The following is a 22,636-nucleotide window of genomic DNA, read 5'->3' as shown; positions in this document are numbered from 1 at the left end:
AAGCACTGAGGCTTAGAGAAGGTCAGGAACTTGCCTGAAGTCTCAGCAGGAAGAATGTGGAGCCAGGGTTAAGGCCCAGATTGTGAGACCTCAGGGCCTACACATGATCCTACACTGCTTAAGACTTGGCATAGTTATACATCCAGAGAATCAACTTGCCTCCAAGAAACTGTGGTATGAGATGGGCTCCACGTGCAGTGAAATATCAGTTGATTTCAATGGAAATTTTGATTTTCCTCTTTTGTGCCAGGTCAATCATTACAGAAAATAAATGGTTTGGATTCCAATTTGAACTGGCTTGACTAGGAATCTTTTTAAGGACTTAAACTTGGCTTTTTCACAGTTAAGAAAAAACACTTTGGATTGGGTTCAGGATTCAGCAAATTAGTGCAGTTCATTCCAGTTTTAGTTCAACAACAGTTCAGTTTGAGTAGCTGGGTCAGCAAGCCTCAGAGAAGTGGATTCGCCTTCCTGCGCCCCAGCTGGGAGGGACTAACATTAGCCGCTGAGAAGAGAACCATGACTGCATCAGAGAATGGACCAGCCAGCAAGGCTGGGGCTTCACGTGAGGACTGGCGTTTGCTGATGCTCTCTTCTCCTTCCACTTCTCATCACACCCTTGGTTCTATCACCCAGACCAGCTGGACAGTTCACAAAGGAGAGACCTAGCCAAGTCTCCCACCTGCTGCGTCTCCAGAACAATAGATGTCACGTGGGTGACAACAGTGTCTGCCTCCTGTAGACGCCCTAGGGAAAAAAGCTTTTCTTGTTTTCCCAGATGTTGAGTGTTTGGGATGTGGGATAATTTAGATGTTATTGTTGATTGAGCTGAGAGCTAGAGAGAGTACTAAACTGTGTCCCTGGAGTCCTTCCTTCCAGGAAATGCTAGTGTTTGACTTTCACCTGTCACTGACCACTGACTGGTGTTTCCAGAGCCATCTAGGGCAGAAAAGAACCATATGGCATAGATTCTCCCACCTGATGACTTCAGAACACCACCATTTGCTTGTAAATCCCTAAAAAATACTTAAGTTCTCTTCTTTATCTTCTAGTGTTTAGAAAAAAATGACTTCCCCTTTAGACCTGTGATGCAAGAATCCCTAACAGACTCAGAGTCAAGCTTCAGAAGTTCCGAGTGCCCTGAAATTGTACAATAAATGTTACCAGATTCTCAGAGACCTGTGACCCCAAAGATGTTAACATCTACTTTTTAAAACTATTTACACTAGCCTATCAAGAGGCTACTGTCGTTCTATGTTACCTATTCTACTGCATTTTGCACTATAAATACCCTCTTTCATATAAACAATATATAAATAAAGTACTCTCAAGTCCCGGACCAGCCTGTTCTAGTAAAATTCATGAATTTGGGTATTTCCTAAGAACATGTTTAAAAGGGTCTGACCTAGGAAAGTTAACCATCCGCACCGTCTTTCTAAGAGAAAAGAAATAATTTCAGAACCGTTTTACAGATGAAGACTACTCTGATTAGCCCAAAATAACCCACCCCTAAACTTTTAAGGCTCTCTACCTTTCCCATGCTGAACTACCTCATCCCCTCCTAAGTCACAGAATTCCTGGGTTTTATACTTGGAAGGAACCTTAAAGAACCTTAAAGAACCTTAAAGCATTCTTAAACTGGGCTCCTCCATGTCCTAGGTTCCCCAGGAGGCACTGCAGGGGTGAGGGGAAGGGGTCAGAGGACAGTACTCTGGGTCCTCACCCCTGCTTCAGGTTAGAGCAATCTGTTTTCATCTGGCTTTTATATTAGACACTGGCATAAGATTTCATTTAAAAGAAGGATTCCACCAGAAAAACAAAAATAATCGAAAGCCATTGATTCAGACCAACCCCTCTATTTTGTAAATTAACAAAACAAAACTGCAACCCAAAGAAGATAAGTTACTTGGCTAAGGTCAAAGTGAGGGCTTTGTCATGACCACTCTGAGCCTCTATGGCATTATTATTGTCTCAGAAACTGGTTGCGGCAGCCATTCCATTGAAAGGCAACTCAGGTGCCACGTGATCTCCTATCCTTCGGCCCCTGAAAGGTGCTGGCACCTTTCCCACAAAGTACACACCTGGTCTCACCTTATCAACGTAATTGGCGATCTCCATGAGCTTGTATTTGGTGGCATCCTGGTCTCGTCGATTCTTCTGAAACTAAACGGAGCAAGCAGAACTGGGTGAGACTCCAAAACCCCTTGCAGGACCCCTCCTGTGCCCCATTACTTGTCTTTGAATTAGCTTTTGTCTTCTTCCATCTTCTATGAGCAATCGTTTTTATACAACTGTCTCCCCTACACACAGAGTATCAGCTCAGCAAGGGCAGAACCTGGGTCACATCCATCCTGGTATCCCCAACTACTCGCTCAATGCCGGGCACAGGTTGGGCATGCAATAGTTGTGTAGTGAACTGAATTCTCTTTCTCCAGCCCTTGAAGTCAACCTTGTTCATCTGTCCTTCAAATTACATGGCCTCTTGCAAACTCCCACTGGGACTTAGAAGAGGGACCAATCCAATCCTTGCCTTGGTCATCACCCCAACATGAAGCTACCATCACAGGGATCTCATGAGGCCTCCCTACATGTGATCAGTCAACATTGGTCAAATTGCTGTTGAATGCCTGCTTATGTGCAAGGCATTGTTCTTGGCACTAGGGAGGACACAGAGTGTGAAATCCTGGTACTAGCCTAGGGGAGCTTCAATCAAAATAGAGAGAGGGCCAGAAATAACAATAATGGCAGATTCCGTATTTAAGGAGTATACCATTGAAATGAGCTGAGAAAACGTGCACAGAAATAACTGCAATTAATAACTCAGATCGATTGGCAGTGCCTTCTACAGTGAGAAGAATTCTGAGACTGAATGGGGCTCGGCAGCAAAGAGTGCTGGGCTTGATTAGAAATGTGTGGCACGGGTACCAGGAGGAGGACATTCAGTATGTAGCCTCACATTTATCATTCCTGCTTCAGAAGGGTAGATCTCTTTCAGCTCCAACAATGAAAGAAAGCTTCACAGTGTAAAGATAAAATTTGCTACAACTGCAACCTAAATTTGCAAATGATGAGCATTTCCTGCCACTGCTATTCTTAGAAGGAATCTGGGTAGCTATCTGATTTACCTTTGTTACACGCTACATATGTCATTTCAATTCTAAACTTTCACGTCCATTCTCCACCACATCCCACAAGAATATCCAAGCAAGAAACAAAAAACAAATAAAACACTCTAAGATATTTGTTGGGATGGGGGTGTGTTCCAGCCATGACATAGGGAAGAAACCCACTGTTTCCTATTCTCCCACTGCTTTTGGACTTTCCTGGGCTTCCTCGGAACTGCCACTCATAAGAACTGTCAATTATCTCACTTTCACCGTCGCTTTCTACAGAGTTAAATTCAATGTAAGGCCCTGTGACTTACAGTTTTCCAAGGTGCTAATCCCGAAATTTCTCACTATAGAGTCACCTCATTTCTAAATTGGTCTCATTGCACAGAAAGTGTTGCAGCATTTAGTGAATATTATTGAACACATTCAGATTTCCTTGTCTTTCAAAGACATTAATTCTGTCTTCCAATGACTGCCTGATAATCCCCCTGTAGTTTAAGGAACGTATCATCTTGGCCAGAAGAATCTCAAGTAGGAGTCAGAAAACTTTATCTGTAAATGGTTTTATTGTAAATATTTTGTAAATTATAAATTTATAGATCTGTAATTATAAATTACAAATATTTGTAATTATTTACAAATATTGTAAATATTTTGGACTTTGCAGGCTTATTTTCTCTATGACAACTAGTCAACTCTGCCACTGTAGCTCAAAAGCAGCCACGGACAACATATATGGCAGTAGGCATGGATGTGTTCAGTAAAACTTTATTGACAAAAACATGTGGTGGTCTGGATTTGGCCATGGGCTGTAGTCTGCAGACCCCTGATCTATAGAAAGGAACATTTCAACCTTATACTTTCTAGGGTGACACAGGAAGTAAAACCTGGTGTGTCATCTGGCCTTTCCCAACTACCCCACGTTCTGTCCGTATCATGAAAGTCCTCTGCATCTCTGTTTTTACAGCTATCCTGTCCCCTACAACATCTAACCTTGCTCTTCCCCCACCTGCATTTCCTGTTTCTGCTGAGGACTGAACAAGCTGAGAACCACCCCAGGCTCTCCCACCCACGCCCAGGGAGTGAGCAGCTGCTTGGGCATATTGACTGCTGACACCTTTCTCTCTAGGCAGCAACACTACCCGTGCCTCTGCTCCCCGTATTGAGCTCAGAGCCCAGAGGAGGAGCCTGGCCTGTCTCAGCACCAGGCTGTAAATCACAGATAAGGCAGCCCTCCTCTTCCCTGTCTTCCCATCCTCTCAGATTAATTAATTGTCAGGAATACATTTCTGCCTGCAGAGGATGAGAGGCCGCTGGAAGAGGGAGCGGGGAGGGGTGCTGAGGAGGGCGGGGATTTGTGAACCTGTGAACCCAGCCTGGCCTATGATGTCCCTCCCGCTCCGCTCCGGGAACCATTCAAAGTCCAGGACCCTGAGAAATGAGCACGTTCCCTAGCCACCATGCTGCATGAATCATGCCCTGCCGGGAACGCCTGTGAGGGTGTGCTGAGGGCACTCTCCTCTGGAACAAGAAGATGGCTCTAGGTGACACCACAGTCCTGGAGGCACCTTGGGCAGACACTTTTCTCTTGGGGGTTTGTGACCCTGGAGGTCAGGAGACTGAAGATGCCCAATCCCTACCCTGCCCCCACTACTCCAGCTTCCAGAGACTCACACCCAATGGGTGTTAAAACCCTGCACCAAGATTCCACCGGGGAGGGTGCAGGGTGGAAGGGGAGGGTCCCCGCACCTTCACATTAGAGCAGCTGCGTTTCTATATGCTTAGCTATCAGCGTCCCAGGAGCTTTCATCTGAACAAAGGATTCTGTGGCTGGAAAAAAAATGGCTCAAGACCACTGTATTAGACGATCTTAGATGCAAAGCTTAAAAGGAAAAATGTCCTGGAGTCAGAGGAGCTCAGCTTTCTTCCAGCAGCCCTCCCAGCACAGGTGGTCCTGCCCAGCAGGGGCCAGTGTCAATTACCTCCTCCCATGACCATACAGCCTCCTTGGCTTTTAAATTAGCTTCATATTTTGCCCCTCACACTGCTCCCCCATCCTACACACACACCAGTCTTTAGCAAAAAAAAGAAAAAAAGAAAAGGCTGCTGGAGAAATCAATATCAATGCCAATTAAAAGCAAACCTCTTTTCAAGCAGAACATGATGTCCCCTAGGCCTGGAATGCCCTTTACCTCCACTTGCTGTGCAGTTAACAACTCTTTGTCTCTAAGACAACTCAAGGGACACCTCCTCCTGCCACTGGCCCGAAGTCTAGTGTTCTTTCCACTATCCCGCACTGCCTCCAGGATCTGTGCTTTGGGACTGTGCACTAGGTAGATCCGCTTCACAATGAGGCCTTTTGGAGGAGCTGGCAACTAAACCATCTGGATGGGGTACGAAAGAACCCGGAGCTGTGATGAATTTTGTCCTAAGGGAAGCTTCAGGTGAGCGTGCAGTCTTAGAACACGGCGAGTGCTCAGTTCATGATGACTTTCCATGGCCTGAAGATGTGTTTAGTTATGTGGTTGAGTCACTATGTAAAGTGAGAATTGGAGGTAAAATACAGCTAATTTGTGCAAATATGGGCTCTAGGGCCTGAACCCACTCTTCAGGTGTCAGCTTCAACATGACCGCCTCAAAGAAGCTTTCCCCAATTCCCAAAACCACGTTGGATCCCTCATTGTCTGCACTCTAATCCTCTATAATAAACCACCTTAGCAGTTATCACACCTGCAACTAGGGCATTTTTGCACTGCTATTGTAAACTCTGTGATGCCAGGGGTGGGTCTGTGCTTGGCACATAACAATAGAATCAAGAAATCATGGATGAATAAATGAAATAATAGAATGAGAGAGATGAGTTTCATCAAATCTTAGAAGCCAAGGCCTGTGAGAACCTGTTTAATTTGAGGAATATGGAAATAAAGGCCAAATAGCTATTCCTTTAGGTCAATAGTTCGCAAACATGCCTGTGTATCAGAATCCCCTACAGGGCTTGTTAAAATGTGGATTGCTGAACCCCAGCCCCACACTTTAGGATTCAGTGCATCTGAGGTGTGGCCCAAGAATTTGTATTTTCTCAGGTTCTGGAATGCTGCTGAAGCTGCTCGTCTAGGGACCACATTTTGGGAACCAAAGATTTAGGCTCTCATTTGGCACCAATATGATTACAAAAATGGACTCATACATGGGCAAGAAAATTGCATTCAGTCAGATGATTGAGAACACACTAGTAGTGTAAAAAAATATTTTCTAAAGTTCTGTAGAGAATTCATAGACTCCTTAAGAACAAGCATCAAAATCTAAAAGTCTTCAGACCCAGTCTAAGAAATGTTAATCCAAATAACATTAATTGTCTTCATTTTCTATCTGATTAATGTATCAAGCTAGAAGAGACTTTTTCTTGTTTTTTCCCCAACTATGTTTAAAATAGCAAAAACAGCCCTTGGTCGGATTTAAGGTCAAAATCACAGGACAAACCGGAAAAAGATGAATGCTTCAGCATTTCCCCAAAGCAGTTTGAAGCCTGGAATGGAAGCTATCAAGAGAATAGTTGTTCTGCTAAAACTCATTGCCTTCCCCTTACCTCTGCATAATCAGCCACGAGGTAAAGCTCCACATACTTCATGGAGTGTAAATCTTCCCTTTTTATCTAAGAAAGAGATATAAGCAGATCAGAGATGTAGAAATGGTGGACTTGGCCTCATTTCAAAAAACTGCTAAGAAATGGTAATAGTTGATAAGCAGTGGACCTCCTTACTAATTTTGTACTTGGCACTAGAGATAGGCCCGGCTGTGGTCGTCATCACCCTCACTACACCTTCCGCCCGCCATCTCGGTTATCACTGGAGGCTGGTCTGGGACACTGGGTCCTGTCCTTTATTCTCAAAAAATAATGAGCTAGGATGGTTAGTACAGGCAGAACAGAGGCCAACATACTGTGAGAGAACATGCTGACAAGGAAGTTCCCAAAAAACATTTAAACCACACACCTCTATTTGTGGTATAAATAAATACAAGCATTTTGTGCATATGGTTAAGTGGCTATTCCAAAAAGGGAGGCATATACTTTTTTCTCACATTTTAAAGTTTCTGAACTCAGCATCTCAGAATATTTTAAATGTAGTAGTGTTTTTCCCCAAAACAGTTATTCTATCGAATACAAGGGTATCTCACACTCGATAGTGACTTAAAGTAAAAGAAGAAAGTGATTTCCTCTTTCTTGGCCACATCCGTTTGATTTAGAAATACTCCTGGATGCAAAGGTCCTCAGAGGGGACAAGGCTATCCCCAGGCTGACTCCTGCGGTGAGGAACTCACCCTGTGAGGTCGTTTCTTGGTCTGGTTTGTAAACGGAAGGACCCAGTCCCTGGCGGTGGGCTTGGAGTGCTCGAACCCACAGTTCCCCGGGGGCAGCTTGAGATGTTCAGATCTGTAAATTAGGTGGTGGCCCTCGCTGTCAGGGAGGGGCTCGATGATGTAGCTGAGGTTACTGCTCACCATAATCAGTCCTCTGTCGACAGGAGAAATAGAACCTCGGGTCAAAGATCATGGTCCTGGAAAAGTCCCTTGCTCAGGCCTGTTTCCCCATATGCAAAATGACACAGATGATTTTGAATATTGGTTCTTAACCTTATTATGGGGTCATGCACCCTTTGGTGAGAATCTGATGCAAAGTCAGAGAAATAAATATGTATATGAAATGTGGTGCACAATTTCAGGGTACTAAAAGCTTGTCGTAGAGAAGCTCAAAAGGTTCTAAAAAGGCCAGACTAGGGACAGTTAACACTCATAAAGGACAGTAGGACCAGGATTCCAAAAAGCCTCCCCAATCCAAACATGGCATATGACAAATAACAGGTCGAAACTTTATGGACTCAGAAAAAAACAGTATGGTGACTGGAGAAAGAACACTGGCCTGGGGTTGAAGAGACCCAAGTTCTGGTCTTAGCACCAACATTGAATTGTCAAATGCTCTTCAACAAACCTCTTAAATCACTTTGAGCCTCAGTTTTCCCATGTGTAAATGCAAATGATAATTTACTAACTTAACGGGATTCTTGAGATAATTAAATGGGAAGACAAGTGCCTTTGTGCTTTAAAACCAAACCTAGAGGCATCACTAATGGCCTTCCTACCAGCCCCAACTTCCCTAGGTGAGCAAGACAGCCTTTTGGTGAAGTGACAGCCACAACCAAGCATGTGGGGCCACTTTTCTCTCAGTTATAGATGCTAGCGTTGAACTCAGAATATGTGTTCGTTCACTATATTCTTTCACTCATTGAGCCCTGACTCTGCACTAGATGTGATCTAGACATAATCCTTGTCCTCGAGTAAGTCAGCCCACTGGAGGACAGACAGTCATTCATTCCACAAATATTTCCTGAGCTCCTGCTATGTGCCAGGCATCATGCTATTGGATGACATCTATAAGGATGGAGTAGTGAACAAGATAGACACAGTGCCTGCCCTCATGGAGCTTAAAGTCCAAACATGGAAGTAAATCACTAGGGTGTATAACAGAGGCAGCAAAAAGGTTTCATCACCACTAACACAGAGGGATTGGAGCAGCTGCCTGGAGCAGTGCATCAACGAGGCTTCTGAGAGCTTCGTCTGGATGGGGAGAAAGAGTGCCACGACTTACCGTCAATCACTATCACAAATATCAATGGAAGGGTGAGTAGGGGCCCGTGTAGCAGGTATCTGCCATCCGTGATACAGTGAGATGAACACTACAGTGAGGGAAAGTCCTCAGGGCTCTGGGTGAGGAAGAAGCCCAGCAGCAGTATGTGTGCTCCAAAACCTCAGGCCCTCATCCATCCCAAGATTTCAAAAGCAAAAGTATCTCCAAGCCAGTCTTTGCCACTCCAAATTAGCAAGATGTCTCTTGTGGCTTCTCGGCTTCCATCCTCTCCCTTCACCCCTCGGGATCCCTGCCCAGGTTTTGCCCTTTGGGAAGCGCCTGTGATGCTCTCAGGAGAGACAGTGCCAGGCTCTGATCAGCAGCAGCCCTTCCTGGAATCCATCCCTGGCTGACCTCATTCCAGTGCCATGGAGCCTGACGACTTCCTGGCTGCCTCGCCCAGGCTGACGCAGCAATCCCGGGTCAGCCCTTCAGCGGGACAACCAAGGTGCTCCCTGAACGGCTAGGGGTGGGAGTAGGGCAAAGAGCAAGGGTCACATCTGCTCCCAAGTCCAGACAGGAAAGGGCAGAAGGCAGAGCTGCTATGGGCATCCTGTTCCCAAGCTATCTTCTCATCTGGGCTGACCAAGTTCCCTTCCGTCACTTCAATTTCCCCCAATGGCTACAAATGTGAATAGAGAGATGACCACAAACCAGCTGATGGTTTGTGTGTATCAGGTTGTGGCTGCGGAGATAACACCCAGTGAATGGAAAGTTCCACATAGGGATTGGTGAACGTTCCAGTGTAGTCGACTGGACATCACTTGAATAAGCCTCTGGGCCAAATAGAGACCACACAGAAATTTGGTGCACAGTGAATAATAATCATGGTGGCTATAAATTATCAGGACTTTACTATGAACCAGGCACTGATGCTGAGTATTTCATTATTCACACCAACTTTTATGATCCTTACAAATATTATCCTCTCTATACAAACAAGAAAACTAAGGCTCAGTGAGGTTAATTAACTGACCCAGAGTCACACAGGCAGTAAGAATCTAAGCAGTCTTGTCCCAGGTCCCTGCCTCAGTCACAATAGCCCTGTAGAGAGGGTCAGAAAGACATCTCAGTCTACAGATGGCTACCAGTGACAGGCACCAGCAACTCTCCTCTGAGGTGTGAATGGCTGTTACCCAACTGGCCATCTGAAGTAAGACACCCGCTGGGAGATAAGAAGGCAAAGGAGGCATTCAGCCTCCTTTCCATTTTTACATACCACTTTTTGGGAGTTAACCACAGGCCCAGCACTATGCTTACAACTCTCATTCTTATTTCATTTCCACATCAACACTAGAAGGCACCATCATGAGTCCCATTGTATAGATGAAGAAACTGAGCCCCAGAAAGATTAAATAACAAGCTCTCATGGGTATCGGGAGCCAAAGATTTAAGGTCTGGGAGATTCTGGACCCCACGCCCTTAACCTCTATGCTATCAGCCTCCATCAGTGAGTTCCAAACCCATGTGTCAGAGATCTCTAGGATCAGAGCTTCCAGAGCTATTTATTAGAATATTCTATCGATTATATTAAAAATACAGATGTAGGAGCTATGGATTCTGTAGGCCTGAGCATCTGCATCGTGAACATGTCCCACAGTAGCTCCCTGCACAGCCACATTCAGCAACTTTGGCCTGGAGCCCAGGCTCTGCAGCAGGAGCCTGCCTTTTCACAGAGCCCCAAGCAATTCCACTTCAGGGAGTGGGCACATTATACTTTGAGAAACACAGGCTCACAAGGACGCTGAAGGTCTTTCCAGCAACAGGATTCTGTGGCAGCTCCCCTCCCTCCCCCTACTGTGGCCCTTGGTAACTCACCCCATGTCACAGATGCAATCCTCCCAGACTGCCCGGGATGGGGGATAGGCTGGCACCGACCCCAGCACTCAGAGAATGTCTGAGAATCTAGTTCCTGGGCTCCCCTCCATCGCCATCCCCAAGTCCTGCTAGCTGCCCTCCCCTGAGCACCCACCAGTCATTTATCCTTCTAGCAGCCTCTGTTGATCTAATTTGCTAAATATTAGCACTGGCAGAGCTCAGCTCGGGGCACGGGAGGAGGACCCAGGAGGCTGGGTGGCCGGGACCTCACACGCTATTCTTTGTTCTGCTCTGCATTCTATTTCTCATTGTTAAGAGCTTGATACAAATGAAATTGTACAGAGGAATCCTGGTGGGGCAGGCCAGGCAGGCAGCGGGGCAATTCATGATTAACCCCTGACTGACTAACTGCAGGACTCACCCAAATGCATCCTTCAAGGAACTAGGCAAGAACCACTTCCTGGGAATCTGCCCATTCAGAGCTACACCTAAGGGGACACATCCCACATCCCCACATCCAGAGCTATCTTAAGAGGTAACCACCCTGTTCCCCTTCTTTCCTTCCCCCCTAATCTGCATCCAAGTGAGACAGAGGTACAGGAAACTTCAAAGGCAGCCGAGAAGGGAGGAAAGAAGGCACAGAGGTGATGTGCTCCCTCTGCGATGGGGTGGCAAGGCACAAGAGGCAAGTCTGGGCTCAGGGGTGAGACACACCTGGATTCCAATTCTGGCTCTGGTTTCTACTAGCATTGTGTAAGTCACGAATGCTACCATCACATGGGTTTGCTATGATAACCGACTGAAGTAATGGGCAATGTTTACTAACAATCAAAGTCACATTTTAAAAGAATAGCTAAGAGTCATTGAGTGTGTATTAGACACTACACAGAGTGCAAACATTGTATTCAGTAGGCATTCAACACATATGTATTGAAAACCTGCTATGTGCCAGGAACTATGTTCTAGACAGGGGGATGCAGCATGACAAAAAAAAAAAAAGCCCTTCTCTCAAGGAGTTGGCACTCACCACCTAATGTAAATCCACCAGTGACGTCACTATTGTTTTCCCCATGTTATAAGTGAGAAAATTGACGCTGGAGAACTGAAGTAATCTGTCAGGCTTTAAACCAGGAACTGTCTGACTCGAGAATCTACACTTGTCATGACTTAACAGTACTGTCCTGTGAGGGCTTACTCCCCAAAGTACCTGACACAGAGGTAGCATTTATTATCTATTCTGCTCAAGGAAGGCCAGGTGTTCAAAGAGGAAAGGGCCATGCCACTCCTTGGCAAAGGGGCAGACAGGTATGCACTGGCTGCGTGCATGAGCCTCCTCCTCCTGCACCGGGCGCCCGGTCTCACTGCAGCCCAGAACTTCTGATGCTCAAGGGTCCTTTTCGTGGTCTGATCTACCTTAACGTTTCAGACGAGAGGAACCAAAGCGCAGAGGAAAAGGAACTTGCCCAAGGTCACCCAGTGAGTTACTGTTAGAGCCAGGGGCAGAACCCAGTCTCCCGATGTCCAGGCTCATTACTCCAAGGTGGGGCCCTGACTCCAGCCCCTACTCTCCACCCTCAACTCACAGCCTCCTGCACCGTGAGCACCATCTACAGAACAGAGTAAGGCCTGTGGGAGGCACCAGCCCAACCAAGGCAAAGATAAGGAGAAATTGAAATGAGGAGCAGAAAGCTCAGAGACCACACAGCCAGGAGATGTGGAGGTAGATCTCAAACTCAGGTCCCTCGATTCGAAATTCTGAGCCCCTTCCAGGCCATCATGCGCACACTCCCACACATTCTCTTACATTCGTTCTCAGTCTGATATCGTCTCTCTCATGGAATCTAAGTCCAGGGACCAGGGAACCGGAGTGAGCGTAGGCCCCTGAGTTTTGAGGACAGAGCTGCTATAATATGAGTGATGCATCAAATAGATCACTACAGATGATTGATCGTCTATCTTTGAAAGACTTTCTCTGTAATTAAACTTGCCAGACATTAGTACACAAGATACTACACAGCCATTCAAAGAATGAGATAGATCTATGTGTGCCTAAGACACAACGTTAAGGTGGAAAAAAACTACAGAATGTTTTGTATAGGGTAATCTCATTTGGATAAAATATAATACATCCATACACACACACACGTATTTCAACTGCGAATACCCCAACAGGGATTACAGATCTGGAATAGACTAACCAAGGAAGGGTGGGACAGGATATAAATCCTTCACTTCTTTTAGTTTTACACTCCTGTATTATTTGAATGTTTAACACACTAATTAGTTATGTAATGATAACTTTTAATAAGCATTTTCTTTAAAAATGAACAACCTACCAATCAGATTAAAAAGAAAAAGGGTTTTTACTGCAATCAATCAATACCGCTCTTGCTGATAGACAGTGAGCTAGGAACACACACACACACACACACACACACACAGAGCATCTCCCAGAACCCACAGGTTCAGTTAAGGACACTTCATCCCAGCACTATGTAGATTTCTTCACAAATAACCATTGCTCCTAACATTTATACTGTGTGTTAGTTTGCAAAGCATTTGCTGCGTGCAAGAAGTCATGAAGACATTTAGAGGCTGAGTCCTTAATCAGAGATGGCTTGGAGGGCATGGACACTCAACATCCCTAATGAAATGGCATGCCGTATCTTTTTATTGGTGTATTCTATAGGTATCCATGGCCACCACTTAATTCTCAAAGGGGTCAGTGGCCCAAATAAGATTATCAAGCACTATATCACATATCTCTGTTCTTTTTTTTGCAAGAAATATTTCTAAAAGGATACACAAGAAACTGGTAACAATGGCTGCCTCTGGGGAAGAGGCATCTGGAAATCTACAGGGAAAAAGAGACTTGCCTTTCACTGTATACTCTTTTGTACTATTTGAATTTCTTTTCACTATGATCACTTATTACTTCTACCATTAAGTAGCCTAAGGTATTGCTTTGGAGAGAAGAGGGGCCTAGCAACAATCGAGAGACTCAGCTGAATTCCTCTGTATTTGTATCATCAGCCTGAAGATCCCATTTGGTATAAATCCTACCTATTTTCTCCAATCACAAGGAGCATGTTTCCAGGAGAGAAGCACAATCACTATGGAGATTTTCCATTGCAGCATCGCTTTATGGGTCTTGGGGGGGCGACTTGACTGTTACAGGGGTTTGAAGGCTTCTGCTGCAGCTGCTCCTTCTCCAGAGTCTGAATCGAGCCATCTGGCATGCATCTCCAGCTCTTAAATCAGTCGGGCCACAGACACCCTCGGTTTCTTAAGGTGTAGTGAGAAGGCTGGGAAAGTAAGGTGGGTGGATGCCGCCAGAAGGAAGTGTGCAAAACAGAAACACATGGACAGCTCACCCGGTTTCCCCCTGTCAGCACGGCTGCGGGAATGATTTACAAGAGGCCACGCTGAGTTCCCACTGCTCCAGACCAAGGGGACAGAGGAAGAGGCAGGGAGAAGCAAGTCACACCCGCATGTTCCCTTTCCTCCTTCTTGGGACAGACATTGTTTACTTGCAGACTGCAGGTGGTGGTGGCTGGGCTTGTAAACACCACTGGGAGGCCAGTTGGCTTGGCTCAACCAAGTCACTTGAGCGGGAGATTTGGAGCCACTGTTACGGCCTCCCAGCCAAAGCTTGTTTCCTGCCTAATTCCCTCTGGCCAACTCACCACGGAGCCTTACAGAGGAGACACGTCCCAGTATACAAACAAACACGTGGCATCTGCAGCATGAGGAGCCTTGCATTTGCATGTGAGCCTGGCTAAGTCTTAGTGTGGTTTCACTGTTATAAGATGATACTGATCCTGTACATCTGTTGAGTGCTGTAGGGTCAACACAGCACTTAACACTCTCACCACACCTATCATTGATGCCCACTGTACAGATGAGGAAACCGAGGGCTCAGAAAATGACTTCTCAATGCCTATCTTTCTTCTACCTGTGTAGGGCATGGGTACAGAGTAGGCGCTCAGTATTAATTTGTTGAATGAAAGAAACAATCATTGAATGAATCAATTGACACAGAAGAAAGGTACACAGTGGAAACACCTCCTACTGGCTCCTGAGATCCACTCGTGTGAATATTTTCTCAATTCTGCCTTCAGTAACACCATATTGACAGCTTTAAATTGGTCATGGTGGGAGTATTTTTGCCACCATATTGGAAGATGCTACAAATCAGGGTGCTTTTTTCCTTTTCCTTTTTCATGGACCCAGTTTATCGACACACTGGGTATAGGTACCACACAACACAGGCAACTAAAACCCAGGCAATTAGTACAGGCAATTAGGATACAGGTTTTTCAGATCATCCTCTCTTTCCCAAAAGGAGAGGAGAGTGGGAAGAGTCTAAATAAATATTTATTACTTCAACATACACGTGTAGATCCTCTCACCTGCCAAGCACTAGGGTAGGCTGGAGGAGAAGAACAGATATTTGAGATATAATTCATATCCTCAAGGAACACACATTCTCAGGTACAAACTATAAGGTGCACACGAATCACCTGGGGATCTTGGTAAAATGCAGATTATGATCCAGTAGGTCTGGGTGGGACCTGAGAAGCTGCATTTTAAACGAGTTCCCAGGTGATGTTGATGCCACCCCGCTAAGGGCCACACCCAGGAAGCAAGGGTCTAGGAGGTTACTGAGTGCTCCCATGTGCCAGCCAGTTCTAAACATTAGGTATCTACAACAGTCAGTCCTCATGGTGCTAAGGATATTCTCATCCACGTTTTACAAAGGAGAGCATGGAGGCCCACTGTCCAGCTGGTAAACTGCTATTGGCTCAAACCCAGGTAGTCTCGCTCAGAGAATGAAGAGTCATTCTCTTTCCAACATGCCACCTAGTTGGAACTTTTCAGTTAATTTTCTGTCTTGAAAATTCTCCTTGCTTCTCCTTTCTCTTCCCACCAGCTGCCCATTTCCTTTTTCACCACCTACAAGTACTTCTACCAGAGAAGAGCAAAGGACAAGTGGGAATAAAGGCTCAAACTCATCAATTTCAAGAGTCTGAATCTGGCCTTCTATTTTCTATATTTTGAAGCTTTGACATCTGGGCCTTGTCCCTCCAGGGTTGGCCAATTCCTAGAGATAGTAAACAACTCACCAGTCAGCATGCCTTTCAAATGCAGCTCTCAACACCTGGGCCACGACCCTCTGCCCTGTTCACCCCAGGGCCAGGTACCAGACCACCAGGGACAGCCCCTGTGCCCCAGAGCCCGCTGAAGTTTTTCAAACTAGCCCAACCTAGGCCTGCTTACCCTGCCCCACCTGTTCCTTCCTGCAGAAACCACAGAAGGGCTCTCGCCCACATTTCCCCCCATGGCTCTCTGCTTCCTGGTGACCCCTGTGCTTCCCTCTGTGGCCCCTGGCAAGGCATGCCCCCTCCTCTTGGGAGCTTGAGAAGAACAAACTGTCTTTTCCATGGCAGTCATCTCCTGCTCCGTTGGCTTCACCATACCTAAATAATAATAAAGCCTCAGTTCCTCAGGGAAGAGAAAGCTGAATCTCAGGGAATTTGTGGATTATCTGGGATTTCCCTTGTCCCTCCAAGCTCAGCCCGTCTCAGAGCTGGCTTGCATATACTCTCAATGGACAGTTTCTCGAGGTCCCTGCCCAAGGCCAGCCCTGCTTGTCCTGAAAATTCCATTCCTGGGGAGAGTGCCAGGTGCCCCCCCACACCTTCAGGGCCTCTTACCTCATTCCCCGGCAGGTGCTAAGTGTGACACTGGACTGTTCTGCCTTCCTCACCGTCCCGTGGTAAAAGCAGTGATCCTAGCAGGGAGAAAGGAGGTAGTCAGGCCAAAGAACACTGACAGGCAGGGCAACGCTTATGTCCCGTGAAGGTCACGGACGATTCATGGCTATTACATATCTACCCCTACCTTACAGCCTGCAAAGAGCTCCCGGAGCCATCACTTTATTTGATGCTCATGATGGTCCTGGGAGGTGAAGCAGGGCAGCTGCCATCGTCCCCATTGAACAGATGAAGAAGCTAAGCCCAGAGGAACAAAGAGATTTACCACAGGTCTCCCTGACAGTTGGAGAACCCAGGATTTACAGATCTAGTTCAGAGCTCCTTCCACGACATGAAGTTGGCCACAGGAAACACTGTCTTCTGAAGTGCCTGCCTCCCCATCAGAGTCACCTGTGTGACCCTCCTGTAGGGCTGAATAGTGTCCCCCCCCCAAATTCATATCTACCCAGAACTTCAGACAGTGATCTTATTTGGAATAGGGTCTTTGCAGACGTGATTAAATTAAGATGAAGTCAAACTGGACTGGTGTCCTTATAAAAAGAGAGGACACAGAGAGACACACACACACAGAAGAAGGCCATTTGAAGATGGAGGCAGATATTAAAGTGATGAAACTACAAGCCAACGAGCACCAAGGATGGCCAGAGGCCACCAGAAGCTAGGAAGAGGCAAGGAAGGATTGTTCCCTAGACTGCAGAGGGAGCACAGCTCTGCTGACATCTTGATTTTGGACTTCTAGCCTCCAGAACTGGGAGAATGCATTTCCATTGATTTAAACCTCCAAGTTTGTGGTACTTTGTTACAGCAGCCCTAGGAAACTGAGAGACCCCCCCTTCCCCATCTCCCCTGAATCCCTGGGTGCCTGGATCAGACTTGATTTGGCACCTGCATCCACGGATGCATAGAGGCCTGACGCTGCCCTCTAGTCAGCGTGTCTCTCGGCCATCTGGTCTTCCCAGCTAGGCTGGATTCCTTCATGACTGCAAACAGCTGTTGAGCACCGCTGTGTGCCAGGTCCTCGGCGAGGCCCCTGAGACACAGCGATGAGCACACACACACACACAGCTCCAGCCTTTGCAGGACTGAGGGTTTTGTGAGAGCCAATCTTAATTAAAAAGCTGTGCAAAGATATGATTACAAACCATGAAGAGAGGCTGGAAATAAAAGTTTGAGGTGCCAGCAGAGTGTTTTACAAGTAGGGTAACCAGAGCATTTCTGAGGCAAACCAGGACACTGCTGAGAGTGCTAACACACGCAGACGGGCACAAACCAGGACTGTCCCCAGCACACAGAGGGGTGATAACAAGGGACACGCTCCTATAAGCTTCTTCCAAATAGGTCAAGAGAAATAAGCTGGTCAGAAAAGAGAGAGGGTAAGATGCTCAGGGCAGAGCTAGGTTCTAAAAAGGTCTTAAGCAGTTGCCGACACAGAAGCGTTCTCTTTTCCCCCCTAATACGCTGAGCCCATGCAGCCCCAATCAGGGATCTCTGGCATTTGCCCACATAGCAGTCCAAGTGATCCGTCACCAGGACCATGCATGCTTGTAGTTGTTCCCTGGTCCCGGCAGGCAGGGATGTGACCCAGGAGCCAGCTAACCCATTTGTCTCTATTCTCTGGCTCCAAACTCCCACGCAGCTCTAGGCATGAGTATAGCCTGAGAATTAAATTCAAGCATTTTGGCATAGCCAGGCCAGATTCAAATGCAAGCTCCCACACCTACCAGCTATGTAAACAGTTGCACAACCTCTCTCTGACCTCCAGCATCTTGAGCCTCTACCTCATGAGGTGGTTGTGAGAATAGTGTCCAGTAAGTGCAGGTACCTGGCCCACAGCAGCCGGCAATAAACATTAGTGATCATATTATCGGTACTAAATTCTCCTTTGTCAAAGGCAGAACGTGGCCTTGAGGGAGCTGGAAGGCCACCAGGGGGCTGAATCCTCAGCCTTAGCCGCATCAATTCTACGTCCTACCCAGCCGAGCTGCGTAGCCAGATCACAGGATACAGGCCAGGCTGGCGCTCAACCCAGGGTCGGCAGTATGGTTCCTCCGCCCATTCAAGTTCACGCAGTCGGGAGGAGGGACAGGTGCCCCTCTCTTTGTATCAAACTCTCCTGGACTTCATACATGTCACATTCTAACCTTCACAGGAGCACAAAGGAAAGCCACCATGCCAAGGACACCCCGCAGCAGCTATGAAAGAAGGTGAGGCAGGGACAGCCCTCCTTCCAGCCAGGATTCCATCTGATTTCAAGTGCCAGCCTGTCACAGGGCTTTTCCAACTAACCCAAGGCTCTGGGACCTGGAGGGCCACCATCAAAGCTCAAGTTCTGAACCTGATCTTTAGAATTCAGCAACAGGACCCTGAACAACACAACCCAGGATCACGCATGGGTAGAAGAGGGCACTGGGCCCGTATGGAGTAAACGGGGCTCATAGTTGTTGGAATGACAAAAGTGCAAAAGTTCAGAAAGATGGGTCTGCCATATTTTTGAAAATCCTGGTACTTCTTCAAGCAAAGAGAATTCAAATCCAGGGATGGATGTGAAGAATCCCTCTACCTCTTCCCATCTTTGGACTCATGCTAACAGTATTCACTGCCTGGGGGCTCTCTGAAATAGCATATCAACCGACTGTTGTAGTATGCTTTCAATCTACAAAGGGCTCTCACACATCATCACCTGTGATAATAATACCTGCCATTGACTGTTGTTAACAATAAGAGCTAACATCTATCCAGCTTTTACTGCTGGATAAACAACTTACATAGATTTCCTTTAATTCTGATCACAGCCTTAGAAGGTAGATATTATTATTCCCATTTTTTGAAAAGGGAAACTAAAGGATGGAGAGGTTATAAGTCATGGTTTAAGTCAAGGCCACACAGCAAAGGGGAGATTCAAACTGCAGGATCCTGACTCTAGATCTCATGTTCTGCCCCTCCCAGCAAAAGCAGTCTCAGCAAAGTGCAAAAGACTTACTTTGTCAAAGCTCTACAGTCTTCTAGCACTAACAGAGCCTTAAGTTCTAGTCTAAACCTCGCCAGTTACTGGTTATCTGAACTTAAGCATGTTTCTTTTTCTCTTCTCCTCTCCATTTCCTCATCTGTAAAATATGGCATTGGAAGAGATGTTTATAAATTCCCATAAAATGAGTGATTCATCTTACCCTTCCACAGTCCTGAGAGTCAGATCTTAGCATATCCAATTTTCAGATGAGGAAACTCAACACTAGTATAGTCAAAAGGGTTGTTTAAGGTCACATAGCTAGTTAAAGCCAAGACTAACACCCTGGCTTCGGACCCCACGCTCTATAACTCTTTCTACTGGAACACAGTCACAGACCCATTCCCCCAGTGACCTGACCTAGATTAGGGCTGTAGCCTACAGGCCCGGAAGATGAGCTTGATAAGGTTCCCAGAACTCCCTCTACCCCAGGCCAAGTTTGGTAGTAGAGTATGGCCTTCAACATTTTGGTCAAGTGCAGATAAATGCTTTATTCCATTCCCATTTCTTTTTGAGTCCTCAGCTCCCAAATAAGAAAGCTAACTGGGAGCCTCACGGGGCTGGGTGGGAGCTTTACAAGAGTCGAGTAGCAGGCGAGGTGAGAAAACAATGAGTTGTCCCACACTTCAGCTAGGATGTATTTTGGTCCACAAGACCTTCAGGAAGGTGGGGCATTCTGAAAGTGAGGGGAAGTTCTCTCCCATTCCTCTGTTTCTGAAAGGCCTTTACAACATCTCTGCCTAACTCTGAGAGCACAAAGAACAAGTAAATGAACAGTCATGAAGTCATCGCATTCTTTCTCAGCTTCTCGGCCTGAGGGGACCACCCCGAGGGGGCTTTCAAGGCAGGAAGCATGAGCTCATGGCAAACTTGTGCACTGAGACCCATTCTTGATCTGTGGGCACAGAAGTGTGGGATCCAAACTCAGAGGAGGGTGCTTTTGTGAGGTTGTAATGGGTAGGGGCTTTTGAGGCATGCCTGTCTGGGGACACCCCTCCCGGAGGCAGAGAACCGAGGTCTTAAGGAAGGAAGGAGAAGTTTCAACCAAGCACTGAAGAAGGTGTGGAGTCACAGCGGGACAGCTTCCCCAGAGATGAGAAGACACACACAACTTGCCTGCTATGCGCACTGGCCACACGGCCAACACCTTCCCCATCCAAGAAGGTCTTGGAGAAGAAGGCAGCACTGATCTTCATGTCCAACAATCTAACACAACCCCTTACTGTTACTATGCTCTAGACCTCTTAGATCTATCAAAACTTAACTGTCCTCTGTCCCTTTACCCATTCAAAGGTAATCCGATAAAATAATCGGAGCTGTAAGTGACTGACAGTGGCTGTCATTGTCTTCTAAACTTTTGTACTGTGGCAGAGAGAGTTCAAAGAACGAGCCATGTGGGAATCTCAGGTTCCACGGGAAGCTGCTAGAAGATCACTGAGGCAGAGAGGCCTGTCCTGCTGTCCTACACACCACCCCTCCATGTCTGCATGCTACAGAAGTCCATTATGTCCTACCCCAAAGGCAAAAAGCCACTGCTGCTCCTGCTGGAGTCCAGCTTCCCTTCTCCTTCACATCTCATCAGCCAGAGTCTGAGAAGGATCACTCTAATCCAGACTTTCTCAACGGGAGCCTAGTGACATTCGGGCCAGATAATTCTCTGTTGTGGAGGGGCTGTCCTGTGCATTGTAGGACATCTAGCAGCATCCCTGGCCTCTAGATGCCAGTAGCATCCACCTCCCAGACATTACAATCAAAATTGTCTCCAGACATTGCCAGTGTGCCCTCTGTGGCACACACAGTTAAATGGTCAAACAAACAAATGGAATATTTTAGCATAACTGCATCTGATTGAAATTGGTATAAATCATCGTGAAGCATATTTACTTTGCTTTATGTTAGTTACCTACACATTAACAAAAGTTTAAGTAAAAGAAATTATTTAAACCAAAATCACTCTTAGTTGAGAACCACTGCTCTGATCTTACAAATTCTAACAGGTTCCCCAGTAGGAAAAGCTAGCAAACCATGAAGTGTGTACGATTCACTACCTTAAGTGTCCAGCAGTGGGGTGGGGTGAAGCAAACTAAAATATATCCATCTGAAAGACCATTTTTTAAATGATATATCTTTGTGCAAACAGCCAAACTCAAAAACAACTTTGAGGGGAAATATATCCAATATGAAGATAGCAATAAAATAAGAAAATTTTCATAACCTAAAGTCATATTAAAAAGGCAGACTACAAAACCTTACACATCCATATGAAAAAGAAACAAATACCTGATTGGGTGAGATGACAAAATTATCAGTACATCATTTCTTTCACTTAAACTTTTGTTAGTATGTGAATAATTAACATAAAGCAATGAAAATGTATGTTTCACAAAGATTTGTACCAGTGATAATCAGACGCAATTACACTAAAATATTGTTTGTTTGACCATTTTAGCCAGCAAAGGAGAGGGTGCATTTATGAAATGGCAAATCCCCATTCTGCTTCTCCTATTCGCTCCCTTGGTCCTCAGTCAGGGGAAATGATCCCTTCAGAGGACAGACTGTCTTCAACACACTTCATCATCCTGGGGGTGGGGTTGGGATATGGCAGCTGCTTGATAGATATCTGCTGACTGGAACTTACCTCAGACTTCAGCGTGGTCGTTTGAGGGTTGCCACTTGGAGTGTAATGGGTTTCTGTGTAGGCTGGAGCAAAAAGGTGCCTGCAAAGAATAAAAACAGACATTCATCTCTAGAGTTAACGGACTCCACCGTCCCAGGAACAGCAGCCAGTGATTCTTAGTGAACCAGGCAGAACCACCCCAAGCATCTCTATGCAGACGAAATGAGGAGGCCATAAGGGCCTAAGAACAAAAAGAAGACCAGGAGGAAGCTTGTTATTAATTTTGTATTCATTGGGATCATCATTTAGTTCAGACCCAGATGTTCAGTTCAGATGGAGTCAGTAGATAGAATTAAAGCAGTGATCCTAACTTTTTCTGGGTCCTGGGAAAATACACATGCAAATACACACACACACAACTTCCCAGGGTCTGTGGACCGTACTGTGTACCTTGATTGATTTTTTCCAGTGCATCTACCAACTTTTAGTACCAGCACACTGATTTTTCTGTAAGGGAATACCTCTCCCCTGCTGCATGTTTTGGTGAGATGTCAATCAAGGTGTCCCACCCGGCCCTAGCCAAGGGTGGCCCATACTGCAAGCTAGGCCAATGGAGTAGTGTTGCAA

At 46.2% G+C, this 22,636-nt stretch overlaps 1 protein-coding gene across 2 annotated transcripts in view; it reads right to left on the bottom strand.

The window, feature by feature from the left end:
* The window catches only part of ADAM19 (ADAM metallopeptidase domain 19), an 81,579-nt gene that overhangs the window by 28,492 nt on the left and 30,451 nt on the right, over nt 1–22,636 (bottom strand). For both annotated transcript variants that reach the window (XM_023617322.2, XM_023617324.2), the window contains 5 exons: nt 22,031–22,109; nt 16,329–16,405; nt 7,431–7,623; nt 6,697–6,762; nt 2,092–2,163 (listed from right to left, as the gene is read on the bottom strand). In XM_023617322.2, coding sequence (XP_023473090.1) covers nt 2,092–2,163; nt 6,697–6,762; nt 7,431–7,623; nt 16,329–16,405; nt 22,031–22,109 — 487 coding nt within the window. The remainder of the gene's footprint in view (nt 1–2,091; nt 2,164–6,696; nt 6,763–7,430; nt 7,624–16,328; nt 16,406–22,030; nt 22,110–22,636) is intronic.

This window comes from Equus caballus, chromosome 14 (genome assembly GCF_041296265.1).
Source record: "Equus caballus isolate H_3958 breed thoroughbred chromosome 14, TB-T2T, whole genome shotgun sequence".
Classification (NCBI taxonomy): domain Eukaryota; kingdom Metazoa; phylum Chordata; class Mammalia; order Perissodactyla; family Equidae; genus Equus; species Equus caballus.
Note: the sequence above shows the minus strand (reverse complement) of the source record. Positions and strands in the feature narration are given on the sequence as shown.